Source organism: Taudactylus pleione, unplaced genomic scaffold (assembly GCF_031769625.1).
Source record: "Taudactylus pleione unplaced genomic scaffold, aTauple2 ptg000006l, whole genome shotgun sequence".
NCBI lineage: Eukaryota > Metazoa > Chordata > Amphibia > Anura > Myobatrachidae > Taudactylus > Taudactylus pleione.
Genome location: NW_028284409.1, coordinates 979265 through 1001001, shown reverse-complemented (window position 1 = coordinate 1001001; position 21737 = coordinate 979265). Strand labels below are relative to the sequence as shown.

Below are 21737 nucleotides of genomic sequence, written 5' to 3'. Positions count from 1 at the left end.
CCTTGTCCCCCCTGTGTACAGAGGGCCTGATTCAGACCCGCTCGCAAACGGTATGCGCTCGCGAGCGGGTCGATGTTAGGCCACTGCGCATGCCGGAGCCGGCTCCGACATGCACATGCGCGAGACCCGGCTAGCGACGGGCGCTCCTGATTCAGAGTGAGTGCTCTTTCAGAGCGTCCGGCTCTGAGTCAGGGCCAGAGTGCATAATAAACAAAGTGTTGTATGATTATAAAAGAAATGTAGTTGTGACACTCTAGTTATTGGCATATAGGACTTTCCAGAGATCTGTACCTGGATGACAGCAGCAATTTTACTGGTGAATTTCTTTGGCTTGGAGACGTTTTTAAAAAGTAGAATCGTTCAGCTCTGATTATTACTTTATTTAAAATGTAATATAGTACATAATATATTTATAAAATGTATTCTTTTATTTGTGTATAAACATAGATTTTAATAAATACAATGGTTATACAGGTTGAGTCTCCCATATCCAAAATGCTAGGGACCAGGGATATTTTGGATATCGGAATATTCCGTATTTTGGAATATTTGCGTATAATAATTAAATATCTTGGGAATGGGACCTGAATCTAAACACAGAATGCATTTATGTTTTATATACACCTTATACACATAGCCTGAATGTTATTTTATACTATACTTTTAATAATTTTGTGCATCAAAAAAAGTTTGTGCACATACATGAAAATCATTTATGTTTCATATACACCTTATACACACAGCCTGAAGGTTATTTTATACTATATTTTTAATAATTTGTGCTTTAAACAAAGTTTCTGTACATTGAACCAACAGAAAGCAAAGGTTTCACTCTCTCAGTCATGCTAAAAATAGTCCGTATTTCGGAATATTTGGATATGGGAGACTCAACCTGTATTATGTATTCAACAAAGGCAAGCAATAGTACATACATATATTGTTGTAGTGTTTGTTCTGCTCTGTGCGTAGTTGATAGTGCTGAGGCAATCTCTATAACTTCTCTTATTCTTTTATGATAACTTATCTATTTTCACTGTGGTGTAAATCAAAAGATGTTACTGCAAATTAGTTGCCATTGTTTTTATATATAGATGAATTTTTTGGACTGCTATCGCAAGAAAGTTATTGGTGTGAGAATGTTAGCTGTATACACACTGAGGTTTCCATTTCCTTCTTGAACAAAAAAATAAACGTATGTGGCTCCATCCTAGGTCATTTTGATTTGATGAGGCTTGAAAATGAGATTGGCCGATGACATACCATCGGCACATATGGGAGGTCATCAGTAGTCTCATAAATAGGTTTCAACATTTTAACTGAACTGCCCACTACTGTACATACCCTAGATATCAATGTGTGCAGCTAACTTGCATTGCTCTACAATCACTTTGTGGTCACAGTAATCTAATTTGATGTCTGCAATTTGTTCATCCATCTATGTAGCCTAATTGCCCACATATCCAGATTTTACTCATCCTTTCTAATCAGATTGTAATGTATGTAATAAATATAACTGTGCAGAATGCTGAATTTGGGAGCACAATGAGTTCAGTTCAAAAACGGTGTGGAAAGCTAAACGCAGTACTGTATATGTAGATGTTGATGATGATTATGACAGTTTTCAAGATAGCTAGCCTTTACTCTAAGCACTACTGTAGTTTACAGTGGTGTTCTGTCTTGTATTACATTAGTCCATACTCCAAGAAACTGGGACAAGTAACTATGGAATGAAGATCCTATAAAGCTAATTCAACCATACATGGAGAGAATACTATTCTTTTCTCATTTAACTGTAGTAATCCTAAATAAGAAGTAATAGCATGGCAGTTTTTTTGATGCAATTGTTACATTGCATCTAATTTGGGTATCATCCTAATTATCCCCTTGTGTTTATGGTTTCTTTACACTGTGCATTATTATGCTGACATCTGTACAATGGAAACTAATTATGTGGTGCCATGCATCAGGTTTCAAATAGTTCTCCACGTTCCTGAAAACATAGACTCAAAGTTGTTATCCAAATTCAAAATATCAGTTTAATGCCACTTTGACATGTAGTGTTTCTCTTGCAGATAAATGTGGAAGGAGTCCATTGTGACAGATGCAAGCCCAGCACTTTTGGACTTCACGTAGGGAATCCACTTGGTTGCAGCAGCTGCTACTGCTTTGGCCTGACTACCCAGTGTACAGAAGCAGATGGACTGATCCGAATGTGGGTGAGTAGGGAGACATTCATTAATAACATAATGTTGGTTCCTGCTGGTACATTTTAGTAAAACATGCAGCTAATACACAACAGAATGTTCAGTATACCCGTTTGACTTCTTACTTTGCTCTCTGTCTACTCAGCAGCAGTATTTTAAAGACCACATCAAAACAAGCTGCATATCAGTGTGCAGTGCAATATTTACACTGTTGTAAACAGCATACAGCATACGATGATCATGTTTAGCATATTGAATAATAACACATTAATGTTCTTAGGGCCTGATTCAGAGTTGTAAGGTGTTGCTGCCATTTTTCCAGCTGAGGATTTGCGAAAATACGCGAATGAAACAGCCACCTGGACTTGTACTGAGACACCCACCGGAGCCATTGCTGCTGTCCTCAACTGCGTACACATACGCAGCATTGGACGCAGATCATGCAAACTTCGACTACATCAGTGAGTCTATGGTAACTCAGAATGGCTGCGGTAACTGAGAAGCCGAAGCCCTGCTTCCTGCGTATGGGATTGCAGGCACAGGATATGACACGCCCTCGAAATGGTCGAGACACACCTGCATATTTAGCCGACACTCCTCGTTGCCTCCCCCAAATGCTCCCTGCCTGTTAATCACACTGAGAGTAAAGACTTGCAGTGTGCGACTATAATAATGTACCTTGCGCATGCAGTGGCAAAAAAATCATTCCATTTGCAAAAACATTGGCATTGTGTACAACTCAGGCCTTTTAGCACAGTATTACATTACCGTATTACATAAAAACTGATACAATTTACAATAGTGACATGATACTTTTTATTTGTATTTTGGAAATAGCTTCAAGGCATGTGGTTATGTGTACATAGTGGACTGTTACACTCACACTGTTATTTCATAGACATATTTATAGGGCAAATAACATACAAACAAGTAATATCTGGCACCAATGTATGTCCAATTTTGAATCCTTCATTTCTTAGACATACACCAAAGGGATTAAGTTGCTGAATCCTTCACACTTCGTAATTCCAAAGCAGTATAAAACATAAAAAAAAAAGAAAACACAATAGTTTATTAGCTTATTACATTCAATGAATCAGAGTGGAAATGTGACCATTTCAGATAAAGTGATTAGGCCAGTGGTTCCCAAACTTTTTGGAATCGCGGCACCCTAGTGCATCAGAATTGTTTTCACGGCACCCCTAAACCAAAAGTTTATTACTGAGAAATTCAGAAAAAATGTAGTGTAGTAGTAAATTGAAGTAAATTGTGCTTACCTGTCATACCTCAGTTATGTTGTAGGTGACAGGTTTGTGCTTCTGTTTATCCACATATTTACATTACATTGACCATAAATAATTTGATTTGGTGCTGGACCACCAACCTGAGACACCCCTTCAAGTGTCCTGAGGCACCCCAAGGTGCCACGGTGCACAGTTTGGGAACCACTGGATTAGGCACTTAGAGGCATAGGCCCTCATTCAGAGCCACTCGCTAGCGGCAGTACGCTCGTTCCGAGCGATGTTCGCACATCTGCGCATGCGTACGGTTTTTAGTACGCATGCGCGAACCAGTCAGTGCGGCCGAAAATCGTTGGTACGCAATATAGCGAGGGCCTGCTATTTTGAGTGACAGAATGAGGCGTATGTGGGTGGTAACAGGGGAAGGTGCTTGAAAACGGGGAGTGGAGATCCGAACGCAGGCGTGCTTAAAGGTCAAAACGGGCGTTTTAAGGGAGTGCATAATTAATACAGCAGCGTCATTGACCACGTCACTTGGTTTTTTTTAACTCAGAACTGCTCGCAAAATAGCGGTTGAAAACACCAACCACAAGAATAGCGAGCAGTTCATACGCTGTATGATGTACTCGATTAATCTAATAAATAGCGGACATGACGTATGGTGCGTGCGGCCAGGGGCGTTTTTATCAAAAAAACGAGCGTATGTTTTGCTCGCTCGTTCAGACTTAGAGGTGGGAACAGACTGCAATTTGCGAACGGATCATTTGAATAGCCACCCCTTGTTTTTGAACGAACGACCACAAATAGCGAACGGCTCTGAATCAGGCCCATATTTCCTAAAGTGTAGGTTTTTAGAAGTGGAGCTGTTGCCCATAGCAAACATACAGATTCTATTTATCATTTATCGAGCACCTTCAAGAAGACAATAGCTAGCATCTGGTTGGTTGCTATGGGCAACAACTCCACTTATAAAAACCTGCCCTTTAATAAATATACCCTAGTTTGGGATGGATAGGGTGTTTAACATTTATGCTATTGCTCTTACCTAATTAGGTATGTACAATTATATTTTGAAGTTATCTTTTCATAATATTTCTCCAGCTCTCCACATTCATTAATTAGATGATCGACTGATAAAAAAATAAAAAATCTTTCAACAGTGCATGATTTGTTTTAAAACTCCATTCATTTCATATAACAAACACATACAATCTGTAGATTTTCCACATATCATGTGCCTAGTCTCCTTTCATTCTCACCATTTCACACTGATTCACTGGGTGAATTTTTATATTGGCTTGAGATTCTGTAGTGTGGAGAATTCAGAAACGTAATCCATTTGGTGGATGTCTAATAACTGAAGGATTCAAAAACTGGACATGTATTGGCACCAGATATTTACAAAGTTACTGTAAAAAACCCAGTAATGCCGTGATAACATCAGGAATTTCCCTGTATGGGAGGTGGTTTGAACAAATCACTATCAGATACTGTATCATCTAGACCTACTGTAGTAGTGTCTGTTGCTCATTTATGCTGTTTAAATAGATGCTAGCATTAGTGAAGGTAATTCATCATGGTCATACACTTCCCATCAGCTATTGGCTGATGTCAACCTACATTTCTACAACAGGTGAATAGAGGTAAAAAACTTATATACTATAAATACAATGAGACATATTGGCTGGGTAAATGGTCAGCTTACTTAAACTATTTATTGAAAGGAAGGAAAAATTATGGTGGCGAAGAAAGAACCAACATTTCCAAAGAGGCAAGAGACCTCCCAACCAGGAAATCGCTTTTATAAACCAGCAGTCCAATAGGACTACACAAATCACATCATAGAAAGGGGACACCCTTAAATTGTTAGACTTTGGGCCTGATTCAGACCCACTCGCGAGCGGCTGTCCGCTCGCAAGTGGGTCGATGTTATGGACTGAGCATGCGCACGACGGAGGGAGCTCCGTCGTGCGCATGCGCCAGACGCGACGAGCGAAGGAAAGTCCTTCGCTCGTTGTGTCCGATCAAAGGGGGCGTGCTGTCAATGTTGATTGACAGCACGCCCCCTTTGGTGGGCGTGCCAGGGGCGTGCCTCCCTGACGGGGGCGTTCCCACGGGAACGCCTCCCGTCAAAAGCCGGCCCACTGACATCACTAGTGATGTCAGTGGGAGTGATTTCGGCTCTGATAGAGCCAAAACCACTCCGCAGGCTCCGGCTCGCAAATTCGATGGTCGCGATGGTCTCGACCATCGCGACCATCACAATGCACGCTCGTATAGCCTGTGGGTGGTGACCCACAGCTATACGAGCGTCCAGGAGGACGCTCCATGAAAATGGAGCCCGGCCCTCATTCAGAGCGTGCGCTCTGCTCAGAGCGTACGGCTCTGAATGAGGGCCTTTGTTCCTAAATGGATTCGGACACAGCCTATTAGTTTATATTCTGCCAGGCATATAAAATGCCTTTTGTCTTCCTTCTGAATGTTCCCTTATAGGCCATAGAGCTGCCTTAATCTGGCATAAATGACACATTTGACATTCATAAAGATGGAAGGATTAACCAGTGTTTTGATGTTGTAATATTCTGAGGTTGCACTAATTGTCTAAAAATATAATTAGCGTTAATTGTGAAAAGTGATATTTAATTTCGGTCTTTACAAGTAAATTGCACTTAACATTCCCCTGATTATCAGTCAGTTATACACACAGTTTATATTATTATCCTTAATTTAACATATCGCCTGATTCAGAATTGGGAATAGAGTAAAATAGAGCAAGTAACTGTGTACCTGGACAAACCATGCTGCATTCCCGGTCGTTGATGGCATATCCACTGCACTCCATTCCATTCCCATTATCCCCCACAAAGGCTTCCTGACTGTCAATCACACTGTGAGTAAATAGTCGCTGCCGACGACTATGGTAATGTACATTGGGGCATGCTTAGTGAGACTTGGATGAATGCGCCGTTTACTGATAATTTCTCAGCTTTGAAAATATCGGTATTGTGTACAATTCTGAATCGGGCCCTAAAAAAAGAATATAACATTTTAATGAATTGGTTGAAATTAATATGCAAACTAAGTTTTGGATGGTCTTTGAATGAATCATTTATGGAAACATTTGGTATTCAGCTAAATCCTAAAATATGTATTTGTAAAAAAAACCTAGCTACATACAGTATTTGTTTTGTTGTATTTTCTACATTTATTTTTTTCTAAAATTTTCTCTACTATTTATTGTCAAGCAAACACTAAAGCCTGATCAGACAGTGCTGGAATTGACAGACTTTACCCTGCAGCAACGGACCACTAAAGGTATATTTTACCAGCATCCAGAGATCATAGCACTCATTGATCAAGTAAATCAAGACCTGCACTCTGAACCATTTTATTGGAAACTGCCACAACAATTTCAGGGCCGAAAGGTAAAAAAAATATTTAAATTTAACAGAGTTTCTATGCTTGGTATAAACTAATATGCTATACTGTAAGAAGAATGGTATACTCCATGACTTTCTAGTGTTCTCATAATGAACATGCCATGATTTTCTTAAGCATTAAACATATTTTATTTCTTCTGTTGCAAATACCACATTTTTAATTGATTACCTAACTTTCAACAAACATATGGCAATATAGCTCAATTTGATTATTGTTATTTTATTTACTAAAATAAGGCATCTGCATTAAATATTTAGGAAAAATGCACTTCAATAAATCACTCCCTTAACATTAGGGATATATTCAAATATACATTTTTATTAATGTCATAGTTGATTCTTTTAGGCAACTCAAGATTTTGGATAGTATGTAAGAACAATATATACAAACACAGTAATATGATTTTGGAATGTTTTAAATGTACTGTACCATTGCATTTAACTGCTTAGAATGCAAGAAGTATCTATTTTGTTTTTAAGGGGAGAATGAAATCGATATTTAGAATTCAATCAGCTTTACTTCATTGTAGTAATTGGACTTGCATGGAATATAGATATTTTATTTTTCTTCTGTGTTTGTGTTCTCCCCACAGTTTTGCAGTTTCATTAATCACATCAATGGTGTCATTTAATAAAAGGGGATTTTGCCTGTTCTGCCTATGGGAAAAATATGTTAAATTAAAATATCTTTCTATCATCTATTTGAAAAAGGAATTTTATTTCCATTTTATATTTTTATTCTTATTACAAATTGGCAAGGGAAGTTAAGAGATTGTTAAGGGGTGAAAATGATAGTTTATTATTATACAGACAAACTAGTTTATTTGTGCAAAGAATATGTGCTCATTGCATTGTAACAGTCTGTATAGTTACATTGCTGTCTTCAATATTGATTTCCCATCATCTACTTATGGTACTAATGGCCAGATTCAGAGATGCATGCAATGTCAATGTCAGATGCAGTAGAGTGATTTTTGCTACAGCTCTTGCGTCAAAGTCGCACTGCGAATACGCATCAATTGGCTAGCGATGATAGTCACATATAGGATTTATTCTCAAAATGAGACACTACTAGTCAGCATTTGGGGGAAATAATGGTGGCTGGATAGAAAAACGCAGGCATATCATAACCGTTTTCTGGGCATGCTCTAGTGAGTCTCTGCAAATTCATATGCAACTGGAGAGGCCCGGCATCTTAGGTGAGAAGCTCATTCTGAGACAGCTTACTCAGAGGTTTGATGTCTCACCAATGTGCGTTCCATGTTTTCGATATTTTGCTTTTGTACATAAGCGGCGGGTGTAAGATGCCTGAGGTGGGGGTCTCTGTGCACGAAACGGCAGCTGAGTCATTAGCATATTTTCACAAGTCCACTGCCTATGGAATCGCACCAGTAGTGGGCAGGCAGCAGCAGTGAATCAGGCCCTAAACATTTCTATTAAACAATGTAAATAGCACACAATTTACAATACTTCAAAATCACTCCACATATAAGGATTTAGCTTCAACTTTAACTACACCACTCTGACATATTTCCAAAATGAACGGATTGCCTTCCTACAACAATCCCACTCAGGTTTTATTCCCCCCTTTCAATAGCAAATATATATAATTATTATTCTTACTGTATCTATCATTGTACAAATCATTGTCTCCTTTCAAAATCTCTCTGGAGGGAAAACGAGTATGGGTGCCCAACACAGTAAGTCCACAGCTATAGCGAGTGGCTAGGAAGATGGTTGCGATGGTCAAGACCCAGAGTTCTTTTGGCTCTAACAGAGTCGAAAGCACTCCCACTGACATCACTTGAGTGACAGCACGCCACCTTCGGTGGGCGAGCCGGGGGCGTGGCAGCCCAGACGGAGGCGTTCCCATGGGCCGGCCCCACTGACATCACAACATCAACAGAACGCCCTCTTTGGTACGAGACCCGGAGCAACGGGTTGCCCGTCGCTATCCGTCATGCGTATGCGCACTGGGCCACCATCGACCCGCTTGCGAGCGCATAGTGCTTGCGACTGGGTCTGAATCAGGCCCTGAGTTCTTGGTGACCCTCAAGGTGCTGGGAACGGCTGGAAAGAAATACAGAACATATGCATAGTCTCAGTATCTTCTCGTCTTTAATGCCCCAACCGTTCACCTATTTATACTCTTTCAAGTTGCTTAGGCAACACATCTGTTCAGAATAAACATTAAACCTTCAGCTATTCACAGAAAAGTCTGTTCTTCATAACAGCAGAATACCTTAAAATAAGCATTTGAATAAATATTCCTTATCACATGACCTTGTGCATACATATTACATTTTACAAGCTTAACACAAAACTGAAGTCTATTCTGAACAAAATAGCTTCTATGCTTTCACAGATGTGATGGAAAAATAGAGACAGTGAGGGGGAGGATGTCACAGTCCAGATGGATAAAGGGGCTTTCCAAATACTTTCTAACCACTACTTCAAGTGCCATCTGACTGTGGTTGCCATGGTGGTCCATGAAGTTTTGTATAATTATATAATTAGAAATAGTAGCATGAAAAAACAAACCAAGGAGACACCATAAATACCAAAACCTCTATGTATAGTATGCCACAGTGAATTACATAAGAAACATAAACTCACTTTTATTTTTTTTGCGGAATTGCTGCTTCAAACTCTACAGTACCTCTACTGTCACTGAAGATTTTAAAGGTTTACATCAGCAGAAGTGTCTCAAAGGAATGTGGAGAAGGAGAATTTATTTGATTACTGAAGATATTTGATTAAAGAAAACTGGAACTTTGGGGGACATTATCTCTCCCTGGATGGTACTTTTATATTAACTGGGTCGACATTTTCTTTTTCCTAGAAGAAGCGCATATTTCTACTTGTATATTTAAAATCAATAGGATAGTTCGCCCATTAACACATAGGAGCCGTGATAAGCTCGCGGTTCTATGTGTTCTCGCCTTTTTTTTTGGCGAAAAAACGGCACTTATCGTGGATTATTTTTTGGGACACATCAGGTCCCGGAAAAAAAAAACCAATAAGTGCTGTCGTCAGGCTGACTATGGGGCTAATTGTATAGCCCCGAGCGAGCCTCGTGCGAGCTAATTACCTGTGGTAATTTACCGCAGCTAATTGGATATGGCCTTTTATACCACAATTAAAGAGAATGTGTGATCCATTCAAATCATCCCTTAAGAAACCATTCATCTCTCCTCTATATCCAGCAACTATCTTCTGCCTTGTATTACCATTTTGATATTCAGCATTCCCACTTCTGTGTTCCTGGCAGAATAATAATGTACATTTAAACACAGGATTCCAGTAAATACCAACTAGACATGCTGACTTTACTCTTTGGTTCTAGAGGAATAAACCTTGAAATGATTCTCACACCTTGCACACAAGAAAATACATTAACACGTCACCCAAGCATTGTCACACGCTGCTCGGGAGACCCCAGAACCAGACCCCACCGCTTACCTTTGCGGGCGCTGACCCATGCTGTCTTCCGGCTCCCGCGCCGTACTCCTCTCTCAGGGCGGTCTTCTCTGTTGTCCTCTGGAGGGTCCTGCTGCTGTGTTGCTTTCTCGCTGGCTCCTGCTGATTGCTGGTCCCCGCTGGAGCGCTGTCCTCTGGTCCATGGGTGTGGCCATCTTGGATTGCCCATGTGACTTCACTACCACCAACGAGGAATCTTCTCCTTCTCTCTCAGCCTGTCAGCTCCAGCATCCACTATAAAAGGATCCCCAATGCTGACACAAGTTGCCAGTGCAACTACTTTCTTAGTTCTACTAAGTGAGCCTTCCCACTGTGCTCCGAAGGTGTTTCCTGCTAGTATTCACCTCCCAGCTACCAACGTCTCCACACAGCTCTCCAGCTGCTCCACGTAGCCACCCAGCTACCAACATCTCCACATGGCTCTCCAGCCGCTCCACGTAGCCTCCCAGCTACCAACGTCTCCACACGGCTATCCAGCCGCTCCACGTAGCCACTCAGCTACCAACATCTACCCACAGCTATCCAGCCGCCTCACGTAGCCCACTCAGCTACCAACGTCTACCCACGGCTATCCAGCCGCTCCACATAGCCACCCAGCTACCAACGTCTCCACACGGCTATCCAGCTGCTCCACCTAGCCACTCAGCTACCAATGTCTACCCACGGCTATCCAGCCGCTCCTCGTAGCCACCTAGCTACCAACGTCTACCCACGGCTATCCAGCCCCTCCATGTAGCCACCCAGCTACCAACGTCTACCCACGGCTATCCAGCCACTCCACGTAGCCACTCAGCTACCAATGCCTACCCACGGCTATCCAGCCGCTCCACATAGCCACCCGGCTACCAACGTCTCCACACAGCTATCCAGCCGCTCCACGTAGCCACTCAGCTAACAACGTCTACCCACGGCTATCCAGCCACTCCACATAGCCACCCAGCTACCAACGTCTACCCACGGCTATCCAGCCGCTCCACGTAGCCACCCAGCTACCAACATCTACCCACGGCTATCCAGCCGCTTCACGTAGCTGCCCAGCTACTAACATCTACCCACAGCTATCCAGTCGCTCCACGTAGCCACCATGCTACCAACGTCTACCCACGGCTATCCAGCCGCTCCACGTAGCTTCCAAGCTACCACGCTACTTCTACATTCCTCAAACTCCTATCAGTTCACTGCACCCTCTCATGCGGAGAAACTTTATTAAGCCAAGTCTCCTCCAGCGAGCGTCTGCACCAAGTAATACAGGTCCAAGGCCCAGTCCGGGAACACAGCTTCCAAATCCCACGATTGTGACAAGCATGCTTCACTAAGGATCAATTTGTGTGACTTCCAGTCAGTAGCAGCACATACAATTATCTCCTGTGTGTTTAATACTCACTGGATCAAAATATATATTTTAAGGGGGAAAAAAGACGGTCACAGCAAATACCTGTATAGATCAGACCCTGCACATCACCTTACTATAAGTATTGGATTGCAAATGTGCCATCCCCATCTACCATTATTAAAAAAAAACACTGGCTGGTCTTAACCACATTTATTTTTTCATGTAGATAATTTGGCAAATTTCTTTAAAAGATTAAATTAATTAAAAAGTAGATTTCCCTCAGCGGGAATAACCATTTTGAGTTTATTGGTGCTTAAAGTTCTACAGGTTTGGATCTTTTTATTTATAGCCTCTTTGGAGGTAGAGAGAGTAAAGAGTATTTCTGTTTGCATTCACAGATATTGTTGATGTCTCATCCTGAAGGATGTCAATGTGTGGGTTCATGATTAACTCTCAAAGCTATATCAAGACCTTCCCTAAGCAATAAGTGTTTTTGGAATCACACAAGTTATTTTCTTTGCTATGTATAACTGTGGTCACTCACTTGTTCTTGTTTTCAAGGTTGAGCTACAGTAGCTTGAAACCCAGTTAGTTGGTCTGATCACTACCCTATTTAATTCTCATTCATAACCAGCAGTGGCTCCTACCTCTTACCTCCAGGGGGTCTGGGTTCAGTCTCTGCCGCTCTGTGCATGAAAGGGTTCATGATCCCACATGTGTGCCCAAATTGACAAGTAGCCTGGGCTTCTAGGGACTGCATCAGCTGAATCCCTTAGGAGCGGGTGAGGGCTGCCCATTGGATGCTCTCTCTCTCTCTCTGCTAATTGTAGTTTGGACTGACATTCCCAAGGGGTAGAAAACAGCTCCCCCTGGGACTGCCTGTCCATCTGGAGTAGCATAGAGCACTTTCAATTGGGAAGCCACTGCTAGGCAGTCCCTGCGGGTGGTGGAATTTACTAGGGGGAATCTGCCACTGCTCATAACCCATCAAAATACAACTTAATCCATGGAGACCAGGTAACAGCCAATGTGTGGGGTTACATCCCAGGATCTCTTAGCAAATCTTTATCTCTCTGATGTAATGGTTGAATGCAAGGATTTTATTCTCTTGTCCATTTCCATTATAGGGATGTGATGGCTGCATACAGGGTACAATCTATCTTGTTTGTGTAAGACCAAGCATAACACCTTAGTTTGACAATAATATTGGGAAGCTTAAGAAGTGAAGTGAAGTCACAGGCTTCAAAGTCGTTGGCCGAGGATAGATTAAAACTAATCAAACATAATGAAGTCGACAGTAAACCATAAGAAGTCAGAGATCCTGTCAAAAAGGATTATGGCAGCAAACAACATACCAGCTCAGCTCTGCCATATGGTGGAAGAGGCTTCACAGACGAGCATTTCTGCAGCTTGATGCAACCTGCACTGAGACAAAATTGAGTTTGCAATTTCTTTTCTGGAAAAGTATCCCGTTGTATTCTGCCATTTGTGACTTGGATCCAGCCCGAACAAACCTTCTAGTAGGGTGTATTGATGTAATTAGTCCAGTATTTTCAAATATAGCACAGCACTCTTTACAGACAGGCATTTTTCTTGAATCTCTAAAAGAAGCAGTCATCAGACTTCTACAAAAAAAATCCTTCTGTAGAGCCAACTGGGGGTACAGATATGTGAAACTCTTATCATGTGCGAAATATTGGTGTGGTCCTTGATTGTGGCCTGATACTTTTACATCAGCCACGATCAAATATAATTCTTACATCTGAGAAACATTGCTGGCTTCAAGCATTAGATTCCACCCAAAGATCTTCCTAAACTCATATATACATTTCTGTTCTTATGCTAAGACAACTGCAATACACCTGGGAAAAGTTACACCACTTGATGCTGGTACAAAATGAGCTGTTAAGTAGCCTATCGGATCCCTGCCATATAACATCTTTTCACTATTCCCTTTACATGTAAAATGACAAATAAATCTGTTTTAAAATTGATTTGAATGTCAATAAACTAGAGTCCCAGATTCTTAATGCAGCTTCTGATTCTAGTAGTCCCTCTCACTCGCTTCAATTTGCAGATGAAGTACTAATAGTTTTTAGAATCTCCTATATATCATACGCTGCCTCGCTTAGTACAAGAGGGCTCCGCTCTAGAAATCTTCTGAAACAGACTCCAGGCTTAACTGTTTACTCAAGCATTCAATTTGAATGCACCTCTACTTTCAGAATATCCAATGTTTTTAGATTATGTGTAAAGTGTTCTGAGTATTACTGAAGAAACTTTACATAAAGTGATTATTAATATTAGCATTATTATTTGTATTATTTTTCTTATTAGTATTATTATTATTAATAATAAGGATGATAATAATAAAAAACATTTTATTTATAATGTTTTAGTTTAAACTTTGGGCCGTATTCAATTAGAAGCGAAAAGCCGACATCGGCGACAAATTATTGACGATTGCGTCTTTTTGCCTGTCGGAAACTTATCTCCGTATTCAAGTCCATCCGCTTTTCGCGTCGGGGAAAGTCAATACAATGTAATAGGTGAAAAAGATTCGCCTCTGAATAGCTGGAGAAAAGAAGTGCAACATTTTTATTTTGGAGTGCAAAGGTGAGGAAACCACTCAGAACCCTTGGGACAACCCCCCAAAGGACAACTGTGTCAAAAAATTCAAAGAAAAAAGCAAAGAACACCCCAAATATTTTGAATTTGGGGGCAAAAAAGCACAAAGGACAACTTTGCAAACTAGCGAAATAAGGTTCTGGGGGAGCTCTAAGAAGGGGTCAAGTGTTTTTGGAATTGGAGGGGTTTTTATGAGGGAGGAATTTCACTTTTATTAAAACTGCACATTAGAGACATTAAAATATGCTAGCACCCATTTTCAGGTACCCCAAATTTTGACAGGACTATTTATTTCCACCAAAAAATACAGCTTTATGTTATTCTTCACCACTTGTGCAAAGACACTAATTAGAGGCAAATGTACCAAGTTAAGTAGCCCAAACACTTTTATTAGGGCTAATTGGACACTGCTACATTGATCCCCAATGTTTCTGCATCTTTTTTGGGGGTTCAGGCTGATTCCCCCGATTCTGACAACAAGTTTCACCTGTTCTGACTTTGCGTGTCTTTTGGAATTGGATAGGGCGAATAGCGGATCCGCGCACGATAAGTTTCCGCTGCCAAAATACGCGATGTAGGCGAAAAGTCCAGCATGCAAAACTTTATTGCGGGTGCGAAACTAATTGAATACCGTCCTTTATCCATTAATACTGTTTACTTTTTTCTCTTATGTCTGCATGAGAAATAATCCATTAGTCTAATTGCATTTTAAGCATGCTTTACTAAGGATCTATTTGTGTGACTTCCAGTCAGTAGCAGCACATACAATTATCTCCTGTTAGTTTAATACTCACTGGATCAAAATATATATTTTAACGGGGAAAAAAGACGGTCACAGCAAATACCTGTATAGATCAGACCCTGCACATCACCTTACTATAAGTATTGGATTGCAATCGTTCCATCCCCATCTACCATTATTAAAAAAAAACACTGGCTGGTCTTAACCACATTTATTTTTTCATGTAGATAATTTGGCAAATTTTGGGGGGGTTCAGGCTGATTCCCCCGATTCTGACAACACATTTCACCTGTTCTGACTTTGCGTGTATTTTGGAATTGGATAGGGCGAATAGCGGATCCGCGCACGATAAGTTTCCTCTGCCAAAATACGCGATGTAGGAGAAAAGTCCAGCATGCGAAACTTTATTGCGGGTGCGAAACTAATTGAATACCGCCCTTTATCCATTAATACTGTTTACTTTTTTCTCTTATGTCTGCATGAGAAATAATCCATTAGTCTAATTGCATTTTAAATCCAGAATAGTTAAGTGTTTACTTGACAAAGTAATAAAAATTGTTTTATAAATATCACATTATAATATTTATAAAAAATGTTGCATGCTTGACTAACTTTGTAAATATATATATATATATATACAGTAGAAATGGAAACAAATAACTCTAGTGGACAGACAGTAAATAACTGTCATATTGCATGACCATTATTTAATTACAGACTGTTGTTGCATCTTAAGATACACGACATAGGATAATAGTGCACTTCACTTTCCCATTGTATCTATAAAGGCATTCTGCATTTTATGCTTTATTGGAATACACATGTGCCCATACATAAAAATATCACCTCAATTTGTTACCAATTTTCACATTTAGACAAAATCCTTTATTCATTTGAAAAGTGTTCTCTTACAAATTTGCTTGTGTTACCCAATTTCTGTGTTATACATTTGAAGACGGCAAAGAGACATCAAATCTCTTCATTAGAATATTGTTAAATAAAGAAACAAACACTTTATCAAAGCTATGGTTTGAATGCCTTTTGCCATTATCTATGAGCTGAGGTTATTGTGTGGACTTGTAGAGGCTCTGCAGATACAAAAGTGTGCTAGGTTCATTATAATGTTCCCTCTCCTCAACCACAAAAAAAAATCTCATCTCTACCTAAGCCACGTGCATTTTAGGGCCTAATGTATGAAGCTTTGGAGAGAGAAAGTACCAACCAATCAGCTCCTGACATTTTTCAAGCACAACTTGTAAAATGACAGGAGCTGTAGTTCATGCTTTATCTCTCTCCACTTAATATCTCTTCAGTACATGTCCCCTATCTGTATCTTACTTGTAAAGCTCTAATGTGTCCATGTTTGGTCCACCAATCTCCTGGAGAAGAAAACTCATCTGCATTTGGCAAAATTTTGTTCATGAATAATTGTGTATATCTGTAAAAACAGGGGCAAATTAAAGAGAGCATAAATGATACAAGTATGCACTGGTTTATTAAGTAACTGTAAATATTAATTTAATATTAATATAATAATAATTTAATAGAGCCCCTGAAGTGTTGCTATTAAAGGAGACATTGAATTATTGTCTCACTCAGTGTTTGGTAGGAAGTGCTATCAATGACAATTAAGCATGAATACTAAAACCAAAAGTAAAAGAACTGTCTTGGAGAAATGCACAAAAATAAAGTTTAACTTGTATTAGATTAGTTTAAAATAACAATGTCTAAATACAGCAAAATATGATTAAAATAGAGTAAATGATCTTATTGATGGTAGCGTGTAAGTATTAAATAAAGTGAGCATCTGCGTTTTCAACTGCATACTGTACCTTACACTGTGTTGTAATATTGTGATGTAAATATGAATGTTGTACTTTATCTCACAGTAGTCAGTATAAAAGCGCACTACTTTATATAATTATTAGTGTACCAACTTTTTATTCAAATTTGTGTCTTATTTGCACTGCAGCGGCAGCAAAACACCACTCAATCTGTACCAGAGGTACCGAGCTGCGACTTCAACCACACAATAATTAGTTTTAAATACTGTATGTACAAAGTCGCAGAAGAAGCACAACAGAACTTTGCGCAAAAATAGCTGCGGCTGCTGCATCGTAACACTTCGTACAGGGCCGCCATCAGGGGGGGACTGCCGGCACTCCAGTACCGGGCCCGGAGACAGAGGGGGCCCGGCTGACAGCGACAAGGAATGCACCGGCGGTGGCAGGCAGGGAGAAAGATCATTAGCACTGTGACATTTCAACTATGGACTGTCACTGGAGCCGAGCGCGAGCTGTGATTGGCTCGCGGAACGACAGTCAGGGGCGGCCGATCCTAATTGGATGCCGTTCCGCAAGCTGTGATTGGCTGACGGAACGGCAGCCAATCAGGAACAGCAGCTCTTGATCAGCCAATCAGGAGCGGCCGCTCTTGATTGGCCGCTGTTCCGCGTGGTGTGATTGGCTCGCGGTCGGCTCCATAGTAAATGCTGCAGCACCCCTGATGTTTGAGGCCGGCTCAAGTCCTTAGTTGAATGACACAGCGCTGATGATCTTTCTCCTTTCCTGTCGCCCGGTGCATTCCTCACCACTGCCAGCTGGGCTCCATTCTCTCAGGACAGGAGAACAGGTAAGCTGACCCTGTCCTGTGTCCCCCCCTCTCTTGTCCAGCCAACCTTCCCTGCACTGTTCCCCCCCAATCCAGCCAGCCAGCCTTTCCTGCTCCCCCCCAGTTCAGCCAGCCTGCCTTCCCTGCCCCCCCAGTCCAGCCAGCCTTCCCTACGCCCCCCCCAGTCTTTCCAGTCTGCCTTGCCTCTCCCTCAGTCCAGCCAGTCTTCCCCGTGCCCCCTCATAGTTCAGCCAGCCTGTCTTCTCTGCCCCAGTCCAGCCAGCCTTCCCTGCCCCCCCCATGTCCAGCCAGCGTGCCTGCCTGTCTTCTCTGCCCCTCCCCCATGTCCAGCCAGCCTGCCAGCCTGTCTTCTCTGCCCCCCCCATGTCCAGCCAGTCTGCCTGCCTGTCTTCTCTGCCCCTCCCCTACTGCCCCTTGCCACCCTAGTCCAATCACACTTCCCTGCCCTTTGTCACCCCAGGCCAGTCTTCCCTGCCCTGTACCACCCCTCACCACCATGCCTAGCCATCCTCCCTGGTTTACGCACAAATTTAGGCAACACCCCTGATATAGCTCCACTCACGTTATCCACAACTCCGACCAACTCTGCCCTATACCCGGGGGGGGGCCCTGCCTATTTTGTTAGTACTGGGCCCCAGAATTTCTGATGGCAGCCCTGACTTCGTATACAGATTCAGACACAATCGCACACAGATATACACAGACACAGTCGCACACAGATATACAAGTGTCAAATTAATTAATGCTATCTCGTTAAGTGGTTTTGTTACATCCCATTGCAACTTAAAGGCATTGTGACTAAGATGCATATTCGGACAAAAAAGACGCTTGGTGCAAGCTGAATCGAACAGCACCTAGCAAGCTGAGAAGGGCTGTTTGGCACGACTGCAACAATAGTGTTTGAGTATGAGGACATTCCTGTACTTACACTATAGTATAACTGAGATAATTTACTTAGATTGGTTTAATAATTTTTCATGTATTTAAACATCACCATTGTAAAACTAACGTTTGCCCGCAGCTTCGCTTGTGTGGATGTCTATTATTGCTCAGTGGAACTGATTTTACAAAGACGGTAGTGGCATCTGATATTGTGATGTATATTTTATATTGCAAACATTGGGCCTGATTCAGCAAAGATCGCAATAGCAGAGGCGGATGCAATCGGTTGATTAATTCGCATAGCACATGTGTATGCATCGCAGTGTGCATGCACCAACTAGCAATTGCGATGGGAACTGCGTGTGCAGAGGCTACACAGACCCAGAGCACATATATTGACAGGAAGTGCCATTTGTGGGTGGTGGCGGGGGGGCGGTCGGCCGAACGCAGGCGTGCCAGTGCGTTGCAACGCCGTTGCATGGGCATGCAAAAATGATTCACTGCAATACCATACACAGCCTCATAGAGTGTACTTAAGTTAACAATTACTGAGTGAGATCTGACCTGCCTTAACTAGGCGTATTGGTCCGATGTTACTCGATGTTACTGATTGTTTCGCTATATTGCCCAAGTATAAATATGTGTGTAAGGGGAAGTGGGCATCCTTATGTTAGGCTGTGATCGCTGATACTAGAAACTGCGGTGCGTGCGTTTTAGCTGAATAGCGATCTTTGCTAAATCAGGCCCATTGATCACAAAGTGTCTTTGTAAACAATATTTGCAGTTTTTCCTTAAGGGATTAAAAAATGCTTGGGGCTAGTAACTCATGAGCAAGCCACGTACAGCTGCTCATGGGAGAAGTAGCTGGTCCTGAGATCTACACTGTATGCCTGCAGCCCTGAGCATTTGTCCCTGCGACTTGTTCATAGTCATAGCAAAGGAGATGCTTGCAGGAACTTTAATTAAAAAAGGAAAATTGTTGGGGATAAGGGGTACCCTTGGTATAAACATAGTCACCTACACCAGATCACGTTAGAATCTGTGGCTCAAATAGGTTCCTCTGTAGAGCAATGACTTAAAGTCGGGTCCCATTGCATAACTTGGGTGGAGTCAATTTCCGCAGAGGTATGATCAGAACACCAATTTTCAGTGCAATGCTGTGCTCTAGAAGTCCATCTGCACTATCTTGCAGATCCCAAATCCGTTAATCCCTTTACCTACAGTAACACTGAAAGGTTGCAAGTAACATGAGCGGCGACTCTATAATATGTAGTATTTGTCTTGGTGCACCATCTACTGGATTTACATGTACTGTATACTGCAACTTCATGAGTAAAGATAAGCAGGCTGATTAGTGCGTAATATATATATATATCGATTTTCCTGTGAAATAGATCTTGAGAGATATATGTCTGCATATGTGTGTACATATATATATATATATATATATATATATATATACATATATATATAACTGTTTAAATTTAGGGTGCAAAATATATATATATATATATATATATATATATACTGTACATATGTGTGTATGTATATATATATATATATATATATATATACTAATAGCCATTTTTGGCTTGAGGAGCCTGCAAGCTGCACTCGCCAAGTGTCAAGCTTCTGTTTTTTACTTTAGTGCTCCTCTACCTGATTTCACATTGAGAAAATATATACCTCAGCTTCTTTCTAGATGACTAAGCTATACAATATTGAAAATGCAATCCAAATTCATCCCTTAGTGTTTGCGTGATAGTGGAATGAACAGACAAACAAAAATTCTGAAAAAAAAGTTCATACACTGTCTCAAGGAGTACATTTCTCCCAAAATATTCTATGTACAGACACAACCATTACAACCTTATTATAAGTACAGATGAATCTAACAAAAGTTAAAAAAAAATGTGTATCACCCCAAGACATTTATTTTTCTTCTGAGCATATATGGGAAATAGTATATGGTTAGGAATCACCAGGCCCACCTCGCCACCAAGCCACCTTATTGTTAAGCCCCATAACTACCTCACCACTGCAAAAACTATAATTCTGGGTAAAAATAGGTGAATGATGTCACAATAAAGAAAGAACACCTTTGCCTTTTTAAGCATTCTTCCTAAGTTTAAGTGAACTTCATGTATTGCTTTGTCTTTATGAATAAATTTAAGTTTGTAGAATCTAAAATTGGATCATAATGGTATGCAAATTAAAGACAAACACATTTAACAATTTCCAATATGTTTTCCATTAACTTATTAACCTTTTATCTTTCATCTTTAAAGCTGACAGCTTATGGAGGAAAATTGAAATATACTATTTACTTTGAAGCCCGAGAAGAAACTGGACCTTCAGCTTATGAACCTCAAGTTATTATTAGAGGTGGTCCTGCCACAAACCACAGAATAATTGTGAGACACATGCCTGATCCTCAAAATGGCCAGCTGACAAGACACGATATTGAACTGACAGAGGTTATTTTATTTTCTGTATTTGTAATGTAGTAATATTATTAGTATTGATAATTGTAATTCATATCCGCCGCAAAGTGCCCATGGCAACGTACAGGCAAATTATAGTAGAATAAACAAAGAATACAATGTATTCATCAGACAGTAAAAGGGAAAAAACAGTTCTCTATACAACTGATTGACAGGTAGTAATAGCAGTCAGTGGCCCAGTGCCCTGGGAGATCAGAAAGGCAGGATTAGATTGATTGGGAATGTACTGGCAACATGGAAAATGCAGGGGAAAAAAACAAAAGGGCTTATAGTCTAAAGCTGTGTACACACCTAAAATTTCTATCTGCAGATCGACTGATCTGCAAATATATCTGCAGATGATGGTTGTTTCTACACACTGAGCAACCATCATCTGTTATCTGTCAGCAGGTCCTGCTGGCTGGGGGTCGCATTGCCGTGGCCTCTGCTGCAAGTACACGGGCGGTCGGCTGACCGCCCGTACACGCAACACGATGAGCAGATATATCTGCCATCAGCTGTGCAGCACAGCTGATACAATATGTCTGTGAACGACGTCATTCACAGACATATCGCTGGTACACACTGGCAGACGGGCACACGATATATTGGCCTATCGATTGATCTGCCTATATATGTGCCAGTGTGTGTCTAGCATTAGGGAGTGGGTTAT

At 41.1% G+C, this 21737-nt stretch overlaps 1 protein-coding gene across 1 annotated transcript in view; it reads left to right on the top strand.

Annotated features, from left to right (window-relative positions):
- LAMA2 (laminin subunit alpha 2) overlaps positions 1 to 21737 on the top strand; it is a 901593-nt gene that overhangs the window by 591174 nt on the left and 288682 nt on the right. Inside the window, exons 25-27 of the mRNA XM_088452064.1 lie at positions 2073 to 2216; positions 6691 to 6870; positions 20870 to 21058. Of these exons, the coding sequence (XP_088308190.1) occupies positions 2073 to 2216; positions 6691 to 6870; positions 20870 to 21058 (513 nt within the window). The remainder of the gene's footprint in view (positions 1 to 2072; positions 2217 to 6690; positions 6871 to 20869; positions 21059 to 21737) is intronic.